At 36.2% G+C, this 24,326-nt stretch overlaps 1 protein-coding gene and 1 pseudogene across 3 annotated transcripts; one reads left to right on the forward strand and one right to left on the reverse strand.

Annotated features, from left to right (window-relative positions):
- Positions 1-714: 714 nt before the first annotated feature.
- notchl (notch receptor, like) lies at positions 715-12,535 on the forward strand. Of its 2 annotated transcripts, none has more exons than XM_088014098.1 (11): positions 715-897; positions 4,431-4,572; positions 4,873-5,205; positions 6,057-6,268; positions 6,622-6,952; positions 8,640-8,815; positions 9,371-9,432; positions 9,520-9,643; positions 10,121-10,218; positions 10,655-10,986; positions 11,436-12,535. In XM_088014098.1, exons 2-11 carry the CDS (start codon positions 4,514-4,516, stop codon positions 11,935-11,937), a joined length of 2,229 nt encoding a protein of 742 aa, XP_087870224.1. In that variant the 5' UTR covers positions 715-897; positions 4,431-4,513; the 3' UTR covers positions 11,938-12,535. The 2 variants fall into 2 exon arrangements, with proteins under 2 accessions (XP_087870224.1, XP_014822487.2); XM_014967001.2 differs by lacking the exon at positions 715-897 and adding an exon at positions 2,230-2,586.
- A 1,122-nt stretch (positions 12,536-13,657) lies between these two features.
- Positions 13,658-19,338, reverse strand: LOC148154967 (meprin A subunit beta-like; annotated as a pseudogene). The gene is made up of 10 exons (XR_015765621.1): positions 19,218-19,338; positions 18,790-18,907; positions 18,263-18,441; positions 17,845-18,063; positions 17,174-17,390; positions 15,995-16,131; positions 15,461-15,910; positions 15,197-15,370; positions 14,709-14,814; positions 13,658-14,313 (listed from the first exon to the last, which is right to left on the reverse strand). The product of XR_015765621.1 is annotated as a meprin A subunit beta-like (transcript).
- Between the last annotated feature and the right edge of the window lie 4,988 nt (positions 19,339-24,326).

Here is a 24,326-nt window from a genome sequence, read left to right on the forward strand (position 1 = left end):
TTTATTCACAGTGGGTAGACTATCCACAACTTTTACTCAAGTAAGAGTAGCTGTACCTTACAGTAATATTACTCAAGTAGATGTAACTGCATTAACAATTAGTTAATACACACCTTTGCAAAAAGTCGGTGTGAGCACAATATAATCTGAAGTTATTGCTTCTATGAAATGCTTTTTGTTGTTTTTGTTTGTTCTGTTACATTTTTTTACATGTTCTGTTTCTAGCATTTCTTACCATACAGAGAAGATGGCAAGTTTGAGACTACAGGATGTCCTAAAATTGTCACCTATCTAAGTGACAGCCGCTTTGCTTTTCTTCCAGTCTGGCTCATGCTGTTTTTGTCATCTGGATCCCTAAAACACTTTGAACTTTGACAGCTTCCTTCCTTAGTTCCCCTTCTTTCGTGTTTGAAGGATGGCAGAAGTAAAGTTGTAAATGGTAGTACTATTTTAAGCTCCTTTTCTCATTACCTATAAATCACCCCATCCGTTGTGTTTGGGTTTGACGTGCTGTTTGTTGGAAAAATAACAGAAAAGGGACATTGTACTATTTTACAACTGGAATTCTTTATTAAACACCGAGGGAAGGGAGTTCATAAGTTCCTTACTTCTTCCAACTGTTAAATAATCTTAACACGCGAACATGTTAAGATTATTTTAGTACAAAAATATGTATCTTTTGCATTTCTTGTGTGATTGTATACTTCTATCATGTTCAAAACAGAGTAAATAAAAATAAATAAATAAGTTATGGTTCAGAGATGTCAACTAGCTTGTTTTTGGGTTGCAGGAGAAAGCCAGAATACTGGGAGAAAAAGTATGGATGTGAAGAAAATCCAGACTTCATCCTGAAAGACCCCAGGTTGGGATTTGAACCCAAGACCTTCTCGCTGTAAGGTAACAGTATGGCCAACTGCAGCAACATGCAACCCCAATAAAATGTTTTGGATTTAAGAATTTGTAAAGAAATACAAAAGCTGAAAAAAAAAAGATTAAAGAAAAATTAACAAAATAGGAGATTTCGGAGAAATGAATGAGCTAGCCCTGTTTGGATCTTCATACATTAATCATACATTTCAGGAGAAATCAAATGCAAACCTTAGAAGAACTACACCTGAATTTGTGCGATAGAACCAAAGCTCTGTTGCTTAACAGACTCTGATCAAGTATAAATTAAAAAAAAAATGCCTCAATGACAAATTTTACAGTTTCAAATAAGAGTCTACATTACTGGTTCTATTGAAAATAAAAAAAAAACCAACAAAAATAATTTGTCCTTTTTTGTCACTGAACCAATGTACTTAAATTAAAGATTGTATTTTCAAAAAGCATTCAAGGTGAGATTCAACAACTAGAGCATTAAATGGTTGATCTATTTTGAGGCTTTAAAACTGCATTTTTCTTGGGGTGTCAATAAATGTGGATGGTGCAGTAATTCATAAAAACACATTAACAAGGAAAAATAGAAGACTGTGCAGAATACAGATAATTCACACTGTGAGCTTAATCAAAAACTAAAGCTTGACTGAAAAAAAAACCAGGGAGCCGGTTTCTCTGTTGTTTTGTGTCTTTGGACCAGAAATGTACAGGTCCTCCAATAGCCCATCTTACATAGCTGCAGGGTTGCAGGGGGGTTGGCGCCTTTGTCCATGACGGAAAAATAAAGCTATTTTTTTCAAAATATAACACAAAGAAGTGTGACTTTCTTTGATTATAAAACATGTATTGAAAGCTGGTTCCATCAACTCAGAAGGGTTGAATACATACAGGCACTCCACACTTGTCAGAATAAGATTTAAAAATAAATGAAAAAAATATGTCTGAATTTCCTTTTACTTTGTAGCAGTGTGTCATATAAAATACAAACAGGATACACTATGCTTGTGGCTGTAATGCAACTAAATGTGAAAGGGATCACAAAACATTCGCAATGTGCTCTAAGAGTCCGGCTGTAATCAACCATTTGTTGTTGAAATTAAATAAATCCAAATAATTCAAAATTTTAGATAACACTGGAAAGACTGGAAAAAAGGTTGACATTTTTCTTCATTCCATAGTCATTTAATTTTTTTTCAAGAATCAAAATGAGATCAGACATTTGTGGTATATGTGACAACATTTACTGATTTATCTTACAGAAAGGGCATGGTCATTATTTCTGGATATGCGTGTGTGTGTTTAGATTCAAAAATCAAACTCAAACCACGCTGCGTCCTCACGACATGAAGAAATAGCCCTCCTAGCAGTTCTCCAGTCACATTACTGCAAAAACACACACAGAGGCACACAGGGGTTAGCGCCCTTCCTATTCTTCTGCACACAGTGGCAGGAAGTTGTCCAGATATCCGCAGGGCCTCTGAAAAAAAAAAGGAGTGAGCGAATAGAGTGAGCAGGGTGGCTGATGTAGCAGTGATGACATTTGGTGACTTCGCTTAGTGCGAGCAGCAAGACCTCAAGATGTTCTTGATGTGATGGATCAGGGATAGATTAGAAGATCTTTCAAACGCAGGTTTACAGAAGAACGTGACGTGAACATGCTGAGTCTCAGGATGTTTGTCCTGTTGGGATTGAGTTGCACGTCTCAAGGTGAGTTTGGCTAAATATTTCATAAAATCACATTTTAATGTGCCAGCTCTCTGTTTTCCTGTTCACATGGCTGGAGGTCATCAAATAAAAGTCTAAGAAAATTTGCATTTACTGTGTAAAAAACTGATTCTCATTTTAACTGCTATTACTGTTCTGCTAAAGTTTAAGTGAATATTTTGGCTTTGCAATCTGTAACAGGTTTTCTGAGATTCTTTAAATGTGTATTTACATAAAAATGAGGGCTGGTATTTAATTCTTTTTGTATCACTGATAGACATTTTACTGGTCAAATGAATCATAGTGAAGTAGTCATCTAATTTCAGCTCTATTGTCAACGGGCTCTTTTCCCTTTATGGTCTTGCTAACACCTGCCAAGCCCATTGTCCAACTCCATCACATTCCACATTGCCTTGGTGACAACCTTCAACCTTTATCAAGTTCCCAGCCCACTCCGTTTCCTTTGGCTATTCGCTCCTTCTGGAAACTTCCTGTTTATGTCGGGCCCATTTCCTGTCCCCTTTAGCTGACTGTATTGCGACCCACCTTGCGTGGCTTGACCTGCATTGTGGTGAATAGCTGCTGATGGCTTGAAACAATAAGTAGTTGAATGCATGGGAGAACCAGCCATCTGATAAAAACACTTTGGTTTGAAAAGCGAAGGTTATATACACAAATACATTAACCCCGCCCCAGTTGTCTGGGTTAATTTATATTTGCACAGTTAGGTGTGAATGTGGGGGTATTGTTCTCCCCAGGTTATTAATTCAGAAATGCACTAAATGGGCATAACATCATGACCTCTTTGCCCTTAAAATGATCAGGAAAATGATTTAAAAAAATGTACCAAACTAAGGATTTGAGAGAGTTTGCCAAGGCCAAATTATGCCTGTTAGACACTTTGGTTAGACAATATCCAAATCTCATGTGATTGTGGTGTGTTTCTGGTTTGTAGTGATTAACGTCTATCAAAATCAATCCGGGGAAGCAACCATGGTGAACCGTTGTCAGAAATGGTGTAGCCCTTTGGTCTGTATAGTTGTGGGTCTCTCAGAGTGCATGCTGACCCCTGTTCACTCCCAAAAACAACATTTGGACACATGAACTCACTACTGGGTCATGTTCTGGTCTGATAGATCATGTTTTGGAATTGCATCCAAGTGAATGTGTGGTGTTCACTTAGAAGATGGCAAGCCAGTGGAGGCAGTGTGATGTTTTATCAATGTTCTACTTGGAATCCATATAGATTCTAGCTTAATAAATACCACATTTTTAATCATTGTTGCACACCATGTAAACCTTCTGTTACAGGGTATACGCATATTCTAGTGTCTTTGACCTCTTCCAGCAGGATAATGCTCACAGCCATAGAGTAAAAATTGTTCAGGAATGAGGGAACAACCAAGAGGTGTTGATTTGGCCTGCAAATTCCTCATATATCAAGCCAATCAAGAATCTGTGCATTGATTCATAAAGGACCGCCACTTGACTGCTGCTAACATTTTGGTGTCAGATACCACAACACACAATCAGGGGTCTAAAAAAATCCACGCCTCAAAAGGACACGATTATTTTAATAGCAAAAAGATCATCAACTGAAAGGAGGGCAGTCATAATATTACGCCCTGCTAGTGTACATGTATGTTGTTTTCAGATAGATCAGTCTGCTGCACGGTTGTATCCTTCTGTTAAAGAAATTAGCTGCAGGATGCAATTAAATACAACATAAAACCAGTTTGTCTTTTTTGGAAACTGAGTAAACTGATGTACGAGAGGTTTATTTCAACAACCCTCTTGCTGTTTGTGTCAGCTTTATCATTCATCCTAACCAGTAACTGTTTCAGCAGCTGGGTCCAGTGATCCATGGGACCAGTGTCGCGAGAACAATTGCAAGGAGAAGTTTGGAGATGGGACATGTAACCGAGAATGCATGGAGTCACGTTGCCTTCGAGACGGATTTGACTGCCTGAAGAATCGGGGTCACTGCAAGTAAAAAAACCTTTGTGACTAAATTAACTTTTTGAACTGTAAATTATGGAAACCCTTTTAGCTTAATAGGGTGGATTTTAGTGGTGCAAAATAAGCACCCCCTCTTCTATTATTAATGTTATATATCAGCAGATGATGAAAAAACCTTACCTGGAGGATTTATTTTACATACGACCTGGTACAGATATTTGTAAAATTAGAGGGTGTGCTTAAACACTTTATTATTATGATGCTATTATTTCTGTCACTAATTTGTCTTTTCTTCTCACCCATTTGTTCCCAATTCATCACATCTCTCAGTCCGGGACACACTCAGTATTGTCGAGCTTATTATGCCAGCAATCGCTGTGACCAGGGCTGCAACAACGCTGCCTGTGGATGGGATGGAAGTGACTGCTTCAGAGAGCAGAGCCCTCTCTGGGCCAAAGGCACCCTGCTTCTTCACACCAAAATCCCAAAGCAAAATCTCTCCCTCGCTGTCACTCCTCTACTCTGGACACTCAGCGTCATCCTGCAGTCACCCCTCAAACTGAGGGGAAACATTTCCCTTGCAGCAAACTTGAACTTGTTTGATATTTACCCTCAGAAGTTTGCTGACATGCTGGCTCACTCTTCACCAACAGACTCTAATGGGTAGGTAATACGTGTGGGATATGAGACCACACCATTTTCTTATTTTAGCAGTAATAATATTAAAGACAAAGTTAGTTATGTAAAGTAAGCTTAATGAAACAGTAAGTGATATATGTTAGATGATAGATTATGCATTAAAAATTAAGCATTTGGGCAAGACTCTGCCTAAAACATTTTATATACATAAGAAAATGGTTTCAGTTCCTATATAATAACACATAAAATGTAACTGGACTGCCTTGAAGACCTCCATTAATCCAAGTAGGGCAACCTTAAGCTTTTTCATGGTGCAATCAACAAATATCTCTGTATAATTTAAAAGCCCAACAAGCAGAAACGACAAGAAAAGCTAAATTAAGAAGTAACTGTTAGTTAAATATTTAAGATAATTTGGTTCAAATTTGCAGCAGCAGCAAGAGATTTGTGTCCAAAGCTATTGCATCTTCAAAGTAATTAGGCTTAAATTCAATTGTATTGCTACCTTGGTTAACTTAAAAATGTGCAGAAACCTGGATAATTATTAATTAATTAGAGTATGGTAGGGTTAAATACTTAATCCAATTCAACCAAAAAGATTAGTTGTATTGACTTCAAAATACAACAAGCGAAGTTGGTCCACAGCTATATGAGAAATACTTTAATATCACTAATCAAATGAAGTACACGACTGTGGGTCACTCCTAGTGGAGTGAGGTGGACTACATCAATCATTTATCAAGACAACCTAAACTGAGCAAACATGTAAAACTGAGGGTGGCAAACACAACACCTTGGGGATTAAGTGCAGGAAAGGTATAACATTTAAGAGGTACCTGCTCTTTAGTACCAAATTTCTCCTGTCTCCTCTGTAGTTCCCTCCTGTTCCTACAAGTCGACAACAGGCCTTGCTCCAGGTCACCTTCTACCTGTTTCCCGTACGCTACCGAAGCCGGCAGTTTCCTACATGCAGTGATAATGTCAAAGCCTTCGACGTTCCCAATGCTGCAGGAGCTGCAAGTCATTATCGGCGTCAGAGGTGTCCAAGAGGAAATAGGAAGCAGAGAGGAGCAAGTGGAAGTTGAAGGTAGGCTCTTGTTTCCCGTCACCTACACACACGCTCACACACACTTCCATATTCCAAATGTAGCCAATCAAAACAATGTAAAACAGCTTTGGTTTCCTGGTGTGCAGACTGGGGTGTGAGTTTCTTTGAATTGTATTCACGATCAAATAAAAAAGGTATCAGCACACAAAGATGATTTTCAATGTCTTCATAAAGTAGAGGTATAAATAAATTGTAGAAATAAATTAAGCTTAAATTATTAAACAGATTTTTTAGTTTAAATGCTCCTTTCATCAGAGGTAAAATTATCTTACATAACCGATGCTACTTTTATCTACTTGTATATCTTAATGTTTCCATTATTTCATTCAAAGAGCAAACCCCTGCCTGGATTTGGGCTGTGGCTGCCATTGCAGTTGGACTTCTGATTTTGATTCCTCTGGTGGTCTTTCTGGTGATGAGGAAGATGAGATTGCAGCGATCAGAGAACAACGGCAGTGTTAGGGTGAGACATCGGTCTAAAGTTGCTAACGATGATGACAGCAGCAAATCCAAGGCCTGGATGCAACACACACCACACCAAGAGCAACGAGTTCGATATAACAAAGAGAAAGACAAAATTAGCCTTCGGAAGAAAAAGAAATACAAGGAAGCAGAGAAAAAGAGGAGGAGGGAACCATTAGGGGAGGATGCCATACGAATGCGGTAAGTGTTGCTGCTCCTAAAGATTGTGAAGTGGTCTGAAAAAGCTGTGTAGCTAAAACATTTGTCCTCTGCTTTCTTATGATCGTGGCTAAATTTTATTTTTGATTGTCAAAGCTTCTCATTTTAGAACACATTTAGAAATGGTGTTCTAAATGTATATTTATTTCACATTAAATTCAGAGTTTTACAAAATTTTAAGAAATACAGCAAAGCACTAAGATGTGACTTAGAGAGTACGTACACTGCTCATTGCATGGTTTATTTGGGATACTAGATATGTGGAATTAACTTAAAGGCGTCTTAACTGATATATCTCAATTTCTCTCAGATGGTTTCTTTGTAATGCAACAAAGAATGCTGAGATTGACTGTTCATCCTCAGAGTTTCAGTAGGAGTCAATGAAGTTTGATTCTCCTATAGATGTGTTTTGTTGAGCTAAAGTTAGTGTCCGCTGGAGGAGCTCCATCATCTGGAGTAGCCAAGAGAACAGTCAATGCTCTTCCACATTAAGATTAATTGTTTAAGGTGGAATTAGGATATGGTCATATATATAAATAAATCAACTTGCTTGTGTTGCTTTATTATTTTGTATAATTTTATCCTGTTAGCCCTCTGTTTAATAGAGCCATATGACAATTATTAATAATTGTCAACCACAAGTGCATAGGCCTCACCAGCCAAATGATACTAGCTATCCAAACAGCTAAACAGAATGAATGCAGAAACTCCACAGACTCAGGGTTGACATCTTGGAGAATTTACTGACATCAATTTTTTGTGAAACTGTAACAGGATAAACAAAGGAATACATATAAGTATCATTGGTGCAGTAAAAACGTCAAAATCACTGCACACACCATTTTTATACACAGACTAGAGGTCTGAGTTAGCTTAGCAACAAGCCGAGTTTACTACTACCAGAAAAATACATAATTTCTCTACAAATGAAGATGTCTGCGATAACTATTCTCATATATAATTAATTCAACTTATTATACTTACAGATGATGCTTTAGCAGACAAGAAAACAACATAAGCAGAGCTGAGGAACTGCAATGTGGCTGCAACTATTCTACTTCTACTGCTTTTTGATAATAAGAATGACCACTAGATGGCATTGTTTAGCACAAAATAAGAACAGCAAAACAGTGAACATAACAACAAAGTTGACAAATTCTTGTAGTTAATATTATTGAATTGGATGGATGGATTGGAAAGAAAGAAAAGCTTTATTTTAATGAAAAATCTAGATTTAAGACAAGTGTCATTTAACGTACTATAAAAAAATTTTCAATGGAGCCATAATTGTACCTTTTATTTTCTTGGGATCAGTTCAATTAAAAACTACAGTACTGATCTCAAAGAGCATTTAGACAAATAGTCAATAATCAAGGCAAACAGAAGAGCTCAAGATATGATTAAAGAGCTTTCGAATGCACACCAATATTTAAAAATGTCTTCTAAAGAAAGATTAAGATCATTGTATTTACTCTTATGGTAATTTGTCCCTATAGTTGTTAGATGTTTATGTTTCCCAAAATCAACATAACAACCCAGGAATCTACTGTACATGTGCTGCAGAGCTCCCTGGACACTTCCGGATAAAAGATGGGGAAAAAGGAAAACTAACAAACAAATTGTAACAGAATTTATTGGAAACATGATTTCATACTATCTTGGCTTACAGGCCTTTGAAAAGGGACCAAGAGCCAGGAAGTGACACAGATTTTACCCAAAGCTCAATGGAGGACATCAACATAAGATGCTCCAGGCGACACGAGGACCCCTCTATCTGTGACCACAGGACCGCGGACCAGAGACACTTTCGGCCTGGTGCCGGTCAAACCCGCAGGCCAATACAACGTAATCTGTCATATTTGTTTTAGAAAGAACACAACTTCTCCTGGAATGCTTTGCTAACTGTCTTGACAATAACTTTAAGATTCAACATGATAGCTAAAATCTACAGCACCTAGAGTGAAGTTATTGTCATGTTTTTGTTTTTTGTCATTTCGTAGAACTGACAATAACACAATCACCCCTTCCTCTGATCTAGTAGCGAATTTGCCAGAAGGATTCAAAACTGTCCTAAATGTTTTCCACTTTTGCTTCATTCTTGATTTTAAATTAGAATATATGTGTTGTGTAATTTTTTTACACTTGAGGATGAATTTAGCCCAAAGTTTATGCCCTGAATGAGTATAACAGTATAATTTCTCATCACTGACTGTAAATTTATAAATATATAAAATGTAAACACTTCTTTGCAAAATGTAGTACACACACAGTCCCTACAGTAATCATAAAGCTTGCATAAAGCTATTTAAATAAGAGAAAATGTTGTTTTTAAGATTCACATGCCTTTTACTTTTGCCATTTGAATTTGGAATCACTCATTCTGAACTTTCTTTTAAACAGCTCCACCTAGAGGATGGGAAAGGAATGCCATGCCTCCTCCTTTGCTCAGTCCCCCTCAGCAGGTCAGTCATTACAAGTAGTTAAGCTACAAACCAAATGTGTTTTGTGGGTAAAGTCAAACGTTTATCCTAGTAATGTTCTGTTGGCAGTCAGCAGAGTGGTGTGGTCCAGATGGGTCTGTGGTTCTGATCCGAGCTGTGCGCAGCGGGCTGGACAGAGTGGTTCTGGAGCTGTTGCAAGCTGGAGTTCCAGTGAACAACACAGATCATACTGGTAATGCTTCCTGTGACGACATCACTAGTTAGTCTGGGACTTGATAATGTACCTCAGCCCCCAGTCCTCATTTAGAGAGTTTATTCACAATCATCTTTTTCTGACACTGAGGGGGTCGAGTAACTTGTGACTTACCCCGTCTCTCTCACATCCTCTTTTTGTGTCCCCTCTGTCCCTCCTACCTGTCCTTCTCCAGCTCCCCTACTCTCTTCTTCTGACTCAGAGCAAAGTTAATATTCTTGTGTTGATGGACATATTAGCTTTGTGGTTCATCTTTCTCCTTGCTTCAGCCCTTCTGTCCTTTTCTTTGTCTTCAACCCTCTGTCCTGTCTCATCGCCCCCTTCCTCCCCTAATTAGAGGTGTCCTCCCTCTTCATCCCCCATCTCCTTACCATCTGGGCTTAACTCTGTTGTGTAATGGTTGTTCACTGGCTGACTTACTCCCTCACCTCCCCTCCACTCACACTTGTCTCTCAGGGAGATCAGCCCTACACTGGGCATGCTCAGTAAATCACCTCTCCCTAGCAAGGACCCTCATTCGTTATGGAGCCGCTGTGGACCTACAAGACAACAAGGTGCGTGACTAAGCTTTATTATCCAGAGATTGTCCTGGAAATAATTCCCACCTGTTAAACCTTTGCACATTTTTTATGTGATAGCTGCAAACTTTAATATATTTTTGTGGGGATTTGTTTCACACCAATGCAAAGTAGAGGACAAATGAGGAATGGGACAAACATTTGAGCATTTTGTGTAAATTCTTTTGAAAATGTGTTTCAATATTGATTTTAATTATATCCCACTTTAGTTAGCTACCCCTAAGTAACATTCAGTGCAACCAGTTTGCTTTGGTTTGTGGCTGTAAGTTGTTAGAATGCCTGAAAGTTGAAGGGGTATAAATGTTTTTGAAAGGCCCTGTATCAGTTTAGAGTTTTATCATCAAAAGATTATATGTAATAAATGATTTTGAGTACTGTTGCTTGTATAATTATATATATTTTTTTCTGTTAGGGTGAGACAGCGCTCTTCCTCTCCTCCCTCCATGGCTGTTATGACACTTCCAGGCTTCTCCTGCTTCATGGAGCCAACCTGGAGCTGCATGACCGGAGGGGCCGTCGTCCAATCGATGTGGCCAGAGAGGCCATGCACCATCAGGTCCTGGAGCTCTTGCTGGCCCACCAGATCCAGAGAGGACCTGTTCCTGTTAACACTGCCAACGATGTGATGTGGGAGGAGCGTGCTCTAATGTACTCGCCGTGGGTCAGTTCTCAGGGTCTCCCTGGAAGAAGTGCCTCATTCTCTGGGATGATAGCCCATCGAGACATGACCTCACCACCTCAGAAGTAAGCTTTCAGAAATTTAACTCAAACACACATCATTATTTTGATAGACTAACCAAACAATTTACAAATGATCACTAATGGTCAGCAAAGCAAGGTTCAGGTTGGTTGCATTGACTAACTCACTCTCTCTTTGGTTACCTAGCAACAACCTGTTGAGTAACTTGCGCAGCAGCAGTTTCGTGTTTCGGCGCCTCATAGCTGCTTCAGAATGAAAATAATGAGGTGGAGTGAAAGGAGAGAATTATTACAACAGCTCGAGAGGAAAAACAAAAAACAAATCAAAAATTATCAATATCGATTGATATGTAACCCTTATATTTCGATATGCTTTCAGTCATACAATGGAGATAAATTAAGCATTCTGTTTTTCTTAATTTAAGTTGTTCACCATAATTCTTTGATGCCTTCATCAGTTTGATCATGTTTTCGTGACTTTTCTTCATTGCCAGTGATTGGTCAATGGGTCGAATGCAGTACCCACCGCCCCAGAACTGGAGACCCCAGCTCAACCAATCAGCCACGGCGCTCGTTCCTCCAAGAGTCATGGGTCGTTCCCCTCGGCCAATCAGTACCTTACAGGAGGTGACATCAGAAGACGAGGATCGTGACCGGCATCACGAAAACCCCCGAGCCACTACACCTCACTTCCTCTCTCCCCAGCCAGCCCCCCGGCAGCGCTCTTTCTCATGTACCCAGCATGCACTGCAGCGCCGCTCCAGCGCTCTCCAGCCTGAGCCGAATTACCTCATTGTGACAGACAGAACAGCCAATGAGCCCATTGAGAGGCTGGTGGTTTCACCCCCACCGACCACTGCCGCCCAACCAGATCGCCAACCAGCGATGAACGGTGAAAACACCAGCAGAGTGGAACAGGCGGCAGTGAGTTCGGTGAATACTGAGCAGAAACCCAACACAAACAGCACCACTGACTCCACGCAAACGGTCCTGTAGGACAGAGAAGCAGGCAGTGAAGTACAAGAGGACGGGACTCAAATCAGCTATGTGCAAGATACACCGGTTGAGTCAAGAAAATAAAAAAACCTCTTGGACATCTTGTTATTCATCAGTGTTTAACAGCCATGTTACTCCTCAGAGACAGTCTTTACCACTTTTTCCACTTTAGGCTTTTCCTATTATGCAGGGAGACATTGTTGTAAATATTTTTTTTGGATGAATCCCACTTCCTTTCTAAAGTTTTTCTATATTTTTCTTCTAGACTTTCTTGTAATCTTATCAAATGGTCATATTCCACAGTCTTCCGGTCTTTCTGTAGTTTTCTTTTGGAAAGAAGTTAAAAAACCATTGATGGTTGAAAGAAAAACCTTCAGGAAGACTGGAGAGATGTTGATAAAGATCACAAGAATCTGACTTCTTTAAAAGGAAATTATAAAGAAATAAGAAATGTTTCAAGACTTTTGCACAGGATTGTGGATGTTGCTGCAGCTTGTGTTCTGATCATTGCAGAATGTTCAAGGAAAAATATTTTTACAGCTGTATCTAAAATCAGAATAGACCTGATAGCCTATGTACAATAAAGCAATTTATTTTACATTTTGTGTGAAATTCATCATATTTATTTAATATCATTGCACACAAAGCAAATTATTAATATACAAACCAGTGTCTGTTGGCATTTATTTTGTCAGATGTAATGGGACCCTGTATTAATATTTGAATTAGGCTTTGATCTTTTCTTTTTTTGCTAAAGCTTACAATTTTAGCAAAGCTAAACTGTTATATATTTTCCCAATATTCTTCATTTATTAATTATTTGCAATACTTGCTGGCATTTACATTGCGTTCTCAATCTGTTTTTGTTTTGCACAGAAATTCTATTCTTAGTAAGGTAATTGAGTTATAAATCTTACTAAACTGTTAAATGATACAATGAAACTGTTTCTATTTAGATTTGGAGTGCAAATTCAAAGATTTGTACTATGATCTGCAAAGCAAGTAACCCTACATACAGTGCCAAAGTGTACTGCTGTTAACATGGCAGATTTTCCTTTTTGAATTGCACATCCATATCAAAGGTATTAAAGGGAAACTATAGAGTTTTATTGAACTGGCTGCATATACTCCATGTGCACAAACTTAAACTAATACTTTGTACATTCTTACATTCACATCTGACTCTGGTTATAGAGAATGTGATGAACTATGAATAAAATTAAGTTGTTTTAGTGGGTTACTGATATTTTCTTTTTTGTATTCTTCAAATAAAATCAAATTAACTCACTGCACAAAAGTATCAATGAGGACAAGAATACAAAGAAACAGACAGCATTGTAAATAAAGTTTAGCAATAAAAAAGAAAGTCACTAATACCTGTAGAAAGATATTAGATAAAAAGTGGATATTCCTCTAACACCAGTGAATAGACAAGGCATGAAGTGTTCAAAGAAGATGACCTGTGTTGGTTATGTTCATATGACCACAAATTCACTTTTGTCCATATATCTGGACCAATGAGGATTTTTCTTTCAAATGACTTCCAAGTCTGGTTAAATCTACCAAAAACTCAAAGGAAAATGTGCTATTATTGAAATAATACATAATCTCAAAGACAGTGGCTGCATCTGGTGAAGAAGTTAATAGATTTTTTTTTGTGTGTGTAGTGAAAATAAAATCTCAAATGGGTTTGATAAAAAGATACGACATACAACTAATGTGGATTTTTATTAATTTAATTCACTTGTTCAGTTTTTACAAAGCAAAAGATCACGCATATCTAATTAAAATGTCCTGTAGCATTAAGTCACATGTGCTTATATATTTGTGCAAAAAAAGAATCTTCCAACAGAATAATATGGGTTTGATTAAAAATTCAAGAGCCCTGAATAAGTGTATTAGTTATAAAAACAAAATCATACTTCAAACAGGTTTTACAGCAATCTTCAGTAATCTGCAGGTACATGTTTAATAAAAATAAAATCCCGTCACCAAATATTGTTGAATAGAAGCTACAAGTTCAGACATAACTTGAAAACATTTGAGACTTTAAGAAAAAAAATAAGCTAATTTCTTAAAGTAATACACAGCTTCCCAATTTGTTGCACAAAAGAGTTCACAACTTTTAGGACAAGATATCAACTTACACTTATGTAGGCAAAGTGGCCAGTTATAATGAACAGTTTTATAACTGTTCATTATAACAGCTATGGGAATAATTTCTCCCATAGCTGGGAGAAATTCCTAATTAATTTGCTGCCTATGCCGACACAAAAGGTTTATTTGGGAGATGTACATCATGACAGCAGAAGGATCAGCACCAGCAGGACAGTGAAGATGGGAGAGGCCACCATGCCAGGACAGAAGGAAAAAATGCTACAAGAGAAAGAAAAACATCCTGAGAATATACATCAATTCACTCATCCTGTATTAAGTTTAATTAAGTAAGTATTAAGGTCATTAATATAATTTCATTGTAATGCAATGTCAAATTCTGTAATTTAGCTAATATGTTTTTCAATGGTGATGTAGTGAGGATCTGTTTCCTCATAATGAATAAACTTTCTTTTTTTTTTTCAAAAATCAGGCACTTATTTTATTAAAAACTAAAGTTGTATGTATTTAGAAACAAGTAATGCATGCTAAGTGCAGTACTAGTAAAATTCACCCTGTTATTTTACTGAACTTTGAAGGTATGTAGTCAACAACCAGGTGAACACTGAGGAGGACCGAATACAACTTAGAAGGTGTTACTTGACAATTTGTTTTACCGTGCAGAGCATGGACTTTCATTCAGTTTTGGTGGAGGATTTGTTATGTTCGCTGGTCTTAACTGAGGACATGGTAAAGTTGTTCCATTGATTAGTGGGGTGAGATCTATCAAAGGACAAAACGATCAGTTAGAAAAAACAAATACAATGTCTGAGCAAGTTGAATAGAACTTTCCAGCTCTCCCACCTTGTAAAGAACAAATACAAACTCCATAGAGCCAAAATGCAAAATGTTAATTTGAAGTTTACATGTAACACAATTTACGTAATGCACTGCATCATTAACTGTGATTCTCAGTCCTTTCAAAAGAGCTACTCTGAATGACAGCAAACATGTTTTCAGTGAGGGTAAAAATAAGAAATTATATATCAGAGACAAACGTTTTCTTGATTCTTTGTGTCCCCAAAAATGTTGAAGATGAGACAGAAGTTCTTGTGACATTATCTATACTTTGCAAAAACTATTTTAATTAAAACATTTCACCTACCTTCAAAGTTGAACATGAAAATGACACTTCCTCCCTTGAGGAACTCTCTGGAATGCAATTCGTCTAATGTTAAAAAATATCCGTCTCCCCAGAGAAGCCCATTATAGATTAGTTCTCCATTCTCATAAAATTATCCATATCTAGTCTTCCTAGGATTGTCCCAGACAGAGGCACCTGTTTATATGACACGATAGATGAGAATACGCATTTGTTCTTTTACCAACAACTTTTCTTTCAAATACCATCATTTTATGATAAACTTACCAAGTACTACTTGATTATCATTAGAAACAAAAGTAGATTGCTTCGACATTTGCAGTTGCTTGTTTGGGGTTTGATCCAGCAACTGGAAAATCATATGTCTTTGCAGACAAGGATATTGCAGCTGGCCATCATTCTGACTAGACAAGAGCTGCACAGACATTCCAATATATGTTTTATAAAGTCTTGCAGCTACACGGTAAGCATAGCCGTCTTTGGAGAATTGTCGTGGGCTGTACATTTGGGTTCCAGAGCTGCTTGTGTTTAAAAGATTCTCCAAGTCATCAATCTGTATGACAACATGTGAACACTCTGTCTCTGAGAGATTGATGTCATCAATGGAGAAACCTCCTGTGGAGATTCCTGCTCCTTTCCGGACCTCAAACACCACCTGGAAGTCCTTGGTGGCATTCAAGGAAACATGGTGGATCTTCCAGTGAGATGTTGGTGAACCTGGAGTGAGAGGTTTTAATTTACTATGCTACACAATTTTAATATTACATCATACAAAAGTGAAAAGTTCTAGTTTTTTATTACCAGTAATTTGTCCCATAAGGCGGAGAGTTCCTGTGGTGTCCTGATCGTTTTCAAATTCTCTGTTCCAGATATTAAGTTCATCTGCCTCATTTCCACTGTGGAAATAGTAGAACTGCAGACATTGGACATTACATGCTCTGGTATGTAATGTCCATCCATCTACTTGGATGGATGGATGGATGGTTGCCAGTCTGTCACAGTTACTTCAAATATATCTCTTTTTTTTGTTGTAACAATATTAAACTTTGCTAATATCAATACATTTAAAAAGAGCCTCTGTGCAGAATGGGGTTAAAACCTGAACAGCTCCCTGAGAGTTTTTTTTCCCCCTCATTCATCGCCCCCCTGCAATGGCACTGACAAACAATTTTAAATATTCTAACTCTGTTCCACTTTTAAATAATAAATAATAATAACAACAACAACAACAACAACAACAATAATAATAATAATAATAATAATAATAATAATAATAATAATAATAATAATAATAATAATAATAATAATAATAATAATAGCATCTGAAACTAACTTTCTAAAACAATTTTTTTTATGATGAAGGTCTAAAAGTGTCTACTGGACAAGATATTTTTGTCCAGTAGATACTTTTGTCAGATTTGTCTACTTTGGTGTGTGCATACCTTAAACCTTAGTAAACCTTAAAATTCTACAATAAGAAGGGCAGCTTTTAATTACTGATAATGGTTTCCTGGATATTTTGTTAGTCCACTTCTATTTAGCAGCCATATAGGGTGAATTAATTGCCCTCAGTTATATTCTTAAAAGTATATTTAAAAAAGTCTTGCAAGTCAAAAAACTGCAAGCACTGTGGGGTTAAAATTTTGACAAATATCTTTTTTTTCTAATAATTCAGGCATAAGAGCAACAGAGTAACATTTTAAGATATGCATAACTAGGTGTGGTATAAAAAACAGCTGATCTGGAAACAGATTTATCTCACTTTATGCACAGAGTCACAGAAAAAAAATGATCTGGCATGTCACTTCTACTGCAGTAGCCAGACTTAAAAAATCCCCCAAAACTCTCCATTGCTCATGAGCAGCACTTTAGACAGAGTTACAGATAATTGTCAGCTTACACAGTTTACACAACTGAAAAAGTAATTCAGCAAAAATACCAAACAGTTAAATGATATATTATTGGCTCAGATTTGTCCACTTTCCATTGCTCATCAAAGGAATAAGGGAAAAATAGTCATAAGTGCAAATCTCACCATTATCTCCATTTCCACTTGGCAGACTGGTATGGTCAGAACTGGGCCCCCCAGGAACTTGAGTAACGACGTCCCAGCCGATCCCACCCTGTGAGCAGCGGCTCATTTGGCACATCGTTCCATTCGAAAAGCCGCAGTAAGAATTAAAGGCAACAGTTGACTCTAAGATGGTGAAAAGGAAGAATATAAGATTTTGATTTTTAGGTAATACATAAATGCAAGTCTAGGCTAAGCTTTTCAAAATGATACAACATTTTTTTGTCTAAGACAACACATTGTTATTAACATCTCCAAAAAGTTCATTTATTTACTGGATATTGTTTGACCAGAGTACACTGGTGCAACTCACTAAATTAAGACATCAGGGAAAGAGTTCTTAATTTAATTAAGACAATTAAACAACTTAAACATCCAATAAATTTACTATATAGACAGTTGTATATTTCTGATCATTTTCATGATTGTTTAAAAACGAAAATTTGTTTGCATGTTGAGTGTGTTTGTTAAAAAATTACCATAGCAGCTTGTCAAAAAGTACAGAAGTTATGATCAAAATTATAATTTGACCATGGCACTTTAATCAATTTAGAGCAGGTTTAACAATGTTATGACTTACTGCAGTTGTAGCGGAGGTTCAGCTCTAGAGCATCACTAGGACTCATTTCCAGTCTTTGACCAATCACATCTTGAAATTTGGGATCGATCGTGATAATTGTATCACCACTGCCATTTGTGAATGCTTTTCTGCCATAGTGCATCACTGACATGTAGTCATATGGGACTCCATGTGTAGTGCTGTTATCACTGCCAACCTTGTTGAAATTATGCTCTCTACCTGGGTGATATAAAACATACTGCACTTTAAAAATACTATGGTGTTTGGTGCTCTCATTACAGCCAATGTTCATGAAATTTCTCTCTTTACTTAGATGACACACAAAAAATACAAATTATTGTACTGAGAAAAACGTAATTAATTAAACACATCACAGATTTTAACAGACTAAAAAACCACAGAAAAGCAAGTGTTTTACCTGCTTGGATGTTGGCGAATACAATCCGTACATAGTCATCTCTGTCATATCTAGACTGTTCATGGTGGAAACCAAGAGCATGAAGAATCTCATGTTCAACAGTGGCAATGTAGTCACAGCCTGCACCAATAGAGAGGGTCTGTCCATTGGCGAATACTCGACCAATATATGACCAGCATCTGAAAGGGAGAAAAGCATTGTTCAGGAATTGTTGAGACATGAAACCACAAGCATTTTGTTCAGATGAGTCCTGTTGTCAGAATAACAATAAACTTCAAAAATTCAGAGACTCTTTGTTTAAACTAATAATAAAAGGATCAACCTGTTATTTTTCATGTCTGACCTTCACTGCCATACTGATAAGAGGTGAATAAGACACTCAAGAAAACACGAGGTAATCTGACAGGGCAGGTCAAACTGCTGCACCACTGTAGAGGGCTCATGTTTCAGTTACAATGTATAAGTAAAAATGAACAAGTTTATCTGAAAGTAAGCACAATAAGAAATCAAAGATGAAGAGAAATTACCCGTCTAACTTCTGGAAGTTAATGTAATAGTCCTCAGAATCCCAGGGTTTGAAATCAATGCATGACTTCACTCTGAACTGTTCAAAAGCTCTCATAATGACTCCTTTAGCTCTCAAGTCTTCATTCCAAGAGGAATTTCAAAATGGTAGAAAATGAAGAACACACATAATTATTGTTTAGATAACATGTAATATAGCATTTCTCTTACAAATTACTCAGAAATAAATACCAATAATATTAATTCAAAACAAACCAAAACTGAAAAAACAACAACTATTGGACCAGTGCCTCCAGTATTACATTGTTTAAATCTAAACACAGTTCAGTCAAGTTACAATGAATCACACAAAAAATACACATTTTTGCACTGAGAAAAACTTAATCACAGATTTTAACAGACTAAAAAAACAAAAAAGTAAATGTTCTACCTGCTTGGATGTTGGCAAATACAATCTGTACATAACCATCTCTGTCATATCTAGACTGTTCAGATATGACAGATCCTAGTTTGTCACCTAGAATCTGCTTCATTCTCTTTGTCTTTGCCATCATTTAACATAATGTGTTATATGTTTACACTTTCCTGTCATTCCCCTTGCAGTTGGAAATGATGACCATTCATACTTTCCAGAACAGCTGCTGTCATTTATATTTATCAAAGAAAATAAATAAATAAATAAATAAATAAATAAATAAATAAATAAATAAATAAATAAATAAATAAATAAATGAAAATCCCCCAGTGTAACCTGATAGTTTTAAGGGTTGAAACTTAATTGTTCAGGAAGTGTCCTTACAACTGAAGCAAATTGAAGGCAGCTTAGTTAAGTGTTAAGAGTGTATAGCAATGGGAAGAAGACTTCATTCAAAAGTACAGACCCTCACAAAGACGAACTGTTTCTGCTGGCCACACATGCAAACATAGACAGAATGCAAATACAGAATGGAAGGGGAAATTCTGCCATTCTATCTAAGAAACATATTAAAAGTTTCCTCCTAAAAATGTGGATATTTAAATCTTTATTTAACTCCCTATCAGAGCACCAGTGAGTTATGCCAAATATTGCTGTGTTCTCCACTTAAAAAAAGTATATATAGTTCAATGAAATGTTTTAAAAAATATGACCTCCCTTCATTAGCAACTTTAGTTGAACTTGCAACTGATGGCTGTTCAAACTGAGCCAGGTTCTCCTGCAGCTTGTCTGCTCTGCAAAGAGTGGTGCCCTTTTCCACTGTCGCCACGTTCTTCTCGAGAAATTAAAACACTAAAATGCAACTACCCAGAAGTATGGTTTGTCTAATTGTCTTGCATAAAAGAAAAATAATATTTACCCAAGCCTTCATCCAAAACATATGGAACTGGGGATGTCCATAGATTATATCCATCAAGAAAGGAGCTCCTTTGAAAGTTTGGAGGCTAACAAGCAAGAATGTGGGGCATAAAAACAGAAAACAAGATGCCTTCATTAATGTTGTATTAAAAATTGCAGTTTATTTTTATTCATAGTAATAATAAAGCACACCTCCCGGATGTCGTCAAGAGTCAAATCTAAGATCAGGGGATAATGTTAGTTCTTTTAACAAAGAAAGTTGGATAACAATTCACACAATTTTTTTTTTTACAAAAAGTTAAGAAAAGTCACTTTACCGTCTTCATTCTTATTGTCTTCAACCCCTATAAAACACAAACACACATTTTGTAAATGCACATTACCATAAAAAAAAACACTTAAAATCAATAGCAAAATCCATGCAGTAGTATAATGAAAATGCATGAAACTTACCGACTATTTCTACGTCTACCTGGAGTCAAAAAGAATTAAAATATATATATAAACCAAAATTTACATTGTTTTCAGGTGTTTCTGTGTCTTGAATATGTTTGTAGGTTTAAAAGGTTTAGACACAAATTCTAGAATATAGTAAACACTAGATAATTTAGACATCAAACAGGTTTTGTTTTGGAGTATCATCCATCCAAAATATGTTTTATTAAATGTTTTCAAAACATGTAGGGACATGCAGGACTGTACCTGCATGTTCTTACACTGAAAACAGTTATTATGTGGTGAAGTTAGATTGTTGTCAATGTCTAGCCAGGGATGAACGTGGTGAGTTGAGTGTATCCATTTGATGAGGTATTGTAATTGGTTAGCTAAGAGGTAATGGTGAAAATGTGGTGCTTTAGGCTGCTTTGGAGTTTTAACTGTTGCAATGTTAATTTTATTCTAGGTTTTTGATTTTTCCAGTAAAATCATGTTATAATTGGGTCCAGGGTGGTGAAAAATGCTGCTGTGGTTTGAATGGGGATCAAGGTGAATAAATAGGTAATTGAGTATAGGCAGTATCATCACCTTAATGATGTGTATGTGTCCTATAATTGAAAGGAATATTGTCATCCATCGTTTTAAGTAATCTTTTATTTTTTTTTCAAAACTGAGGTGGAACATGTCTGACATGTTGGGGGAGGATTTTATTCCTAAATATGTGATCTGGTCAGTTGATGGTGGTAGGTGAGGGATCTGTGATGTTTGAAAATTGGTGTATCCACTTATTGCTAACATGGCAGATTTTTTCCAGTTTATTGTGGAGACTGAAATTTTGGAGTATGTATTACTAATTTTGATTAATTCTTTAATTAATTTGTTTGGGTTTTGTAGAAATAGCTTATCTGCATTTAAGCAAATTTTATTTAATATATTATACACACAATTATAATATATATTACGTAAAGGCATTAATATTGAATGCCTTCAATATTAATGTTTTGATGGTTTGCTGCTGCTAATGGTTCAATGAAAAGTGCAAATAATGAAGCTGATAGTGTGCATTCTTGTCTATTACCTCTGTGGAGTCTGAAATTTGTTGAATTTAAATTGTTTGTTACAACTGCTACTTTTGGTTTATTGTAAAATGCTTTGATCCGTTAAATAAATGACTGTCCAAAACAAAATTCCTCCAGTAATTTTATGAGAAATGTCCAATTTAATTTGTAAAATTATTTTTCTGCATCTAGTAAGTGAATGACTGTTTTATTTTTTACTTTGTTTACTCTATATATTGTGTAACCCAAACGTTCAGAAAGCTCTTATATTTGACATGTTGTATTTATATTTTTGTTCAGTGTATTTGCGTCTTTCTGAAGCACTTTGTGATTTTAAAGTCTGTGGTAGGTGCTATATAAATGAATTGTACTTACTCATGGACTTACACATGGATTATTTTTTGTTGCAAATAGCTCAGAGAGGAATCACAACCATTAAAATAATTAAATATGTTCAAAACCATACAATAATTAAATATGTTCAAAACCATACAACAAAGAAAAAACAGAATTGATGAAAAAATTAATTTAAAACTAAATTAAACTGAAAAGCATTTCAGTTTAATTTAGTCATTTCAGTTTAATTTAGTCATTTCAGTTTAATTTTCAGTCAATGAAAATACAGCAGCCATTGTAAAATGCAGATAGATTGTTGGATTGAAATATTGCACTCATTGCCACTGGATTTTCATTTTGTTTTGTTTTAGGCTTTTACTAATTGCTTGAAAAAACAAAGCTGTTATTTCATAATGCCAAATACGTTGACATTTAAACTGTAGTTTATATAAACATATACTTACTCCAGGGATGGAGCGTCCTAAAGAAAGTGCAAGGTGCACGGAAATAAAAATGTAGCCTTTCATCTTCATGCTGGCTTTGTGGATAAAGTCTAACTTTGAGCTTCACAGAAAACACATTAGATGAAATTAAATGTTAAAATACTTTAATCCAGTGAGGATTCATTCATTTCACTATATTCCATAAATTTTACAATAATTAATCTCCTACCTGTATGAAGACTTTCAGAAGCTCAGAATCTGTGAAATTTAGATTCTAAACAAATATAAAGGACTTTTAAAATCTCACTGTGTTACAAAACAGGTTGGGTTATTTCAAAACGTCAGCGTCATACTGAAAGGTTTTGCTTTGAGGTTGTCTTTATAGTTGTAGGCAGGACTTCTTTTGCAGCTGTCACACCTTATTTCCTATTGGGTTATGAAAAGGTGCTGTAGTCTATCAAGGATCTCAGTTAACTAGAATGTTATAATGAGCCTCACTATCTAGATTAAAATGCTAAAATGTTATGCTAATTTATCTAAAACCAAACAAAAGCTTTCACAAACAATATAATCATTACTTCTAGGAACATCTGTCTGTTACAGTAGGTTGGTTGAAACGATTCTGCAAAAGTCAAAGCATTATTACTCAATATAATCTTTCTGCATTTTAATTTTATCTACAGCAACTATACTTTCAACAACAACACACATTGCCATGTGTGTGAAATATGTTATCTTGAGAGCTGTGATCCTTGGCTGAACTCATAAAACTTCTCAAAATGTATTATTAGGTTTGCAGACAATAAAGATAAGCCTTAATAAATTTGATCATGTAAATACAAACTCCATCCATCCATCCATCCATCCATCCATCCATCCATCCATCCATCCATCCATCCATCCATCCATCCATCCATCCATCCATCCATCCATCCATCCATCCATCCATCCATCCAGGATACAACAAACAACTATTACAAAGTGCAAATATCATTAAACAAATCAAAATATAAACTACCAACAGTGCTAATCAAAACAGACAATCATCCATACACAATCTGCAACATTCATAATTTAGAAAATTCCCTTTGAATAATTTACTAATTTATCTTAAATAGTCTACAGTTTTAAATCATTTACACAATTTATTTTGAATTTACTATCCATTACACAGCTCTTTTTATTTCCATTTTGTTCTGTATATGGACTCATCTAATGATAAAAAAATTGCAAACACCTCTCATTAAATATGACAATAGCTGTTGTCTGTGGTAGCAGGTGAATTAATGGTAGCTGAAGAAATTAATAAGTAAAGTTAGCCAGTTGAAAGTACAACAATTCTATCTGCCAGAATCATGAAAGAATATTTTAGGCTTATTTTAATGTAATTTTCTTCAAATTCAAAATTTTACATACAATAAGATTATTATACTCCTGGACATCAAATCTGATTTCCTGATGTTTTTGTGCACATTATATACTTGAAGGATACACACCTGTGAATGTACATTAGAGGAGTTCCTCATAACAGTCTAAAACATTTTTTAAACCAACAACAAACATGCCAATAAAACCCAAATAAAAACTTAATGGAGCGCTAATAAAACTCTCAGAGGGAAGTTTTGATTTGGTGACACAATGGTCCAGTGTTAAGCTTAAGGTGTCATGATTTGTGGAGTAGTTGGTGAGGTAGACCCGACTACCAACTAGTAGCCTGAGTCAGCTAGGTCCCACAGAACACATTCACTAGAGAGACAGCTGCTCTTCTGATCTCAGAACTGGTTCGTGAAACTGATCCAGGTTTAACGTATGCCCCTTTACCACTGGCTTTAAAGAATCCAGCTCCACTCTACTCAACCTGCATTGCAAACGTTTCCACTATCATTTTTTCCAAGCCAGTCCATGATTTTTCAGTCCCTGCTTTGGAGTGGTGC

Source organism: Poecilia mexicana, unplaced genomic scaffold, assembly GCF_051168715.1.
Source record: "Poecilia mexicana isolate PSO_F unplaced genomic scaffold, ASM5116871v1 scaffold_16, whole genome shotgun sequence".
NCBI lineage: Eukaryota > Metazoa > Chordata > Actinopteri > Cyprinodontiformes > Poeciliidae > Poecilia > Poecilia mexicana.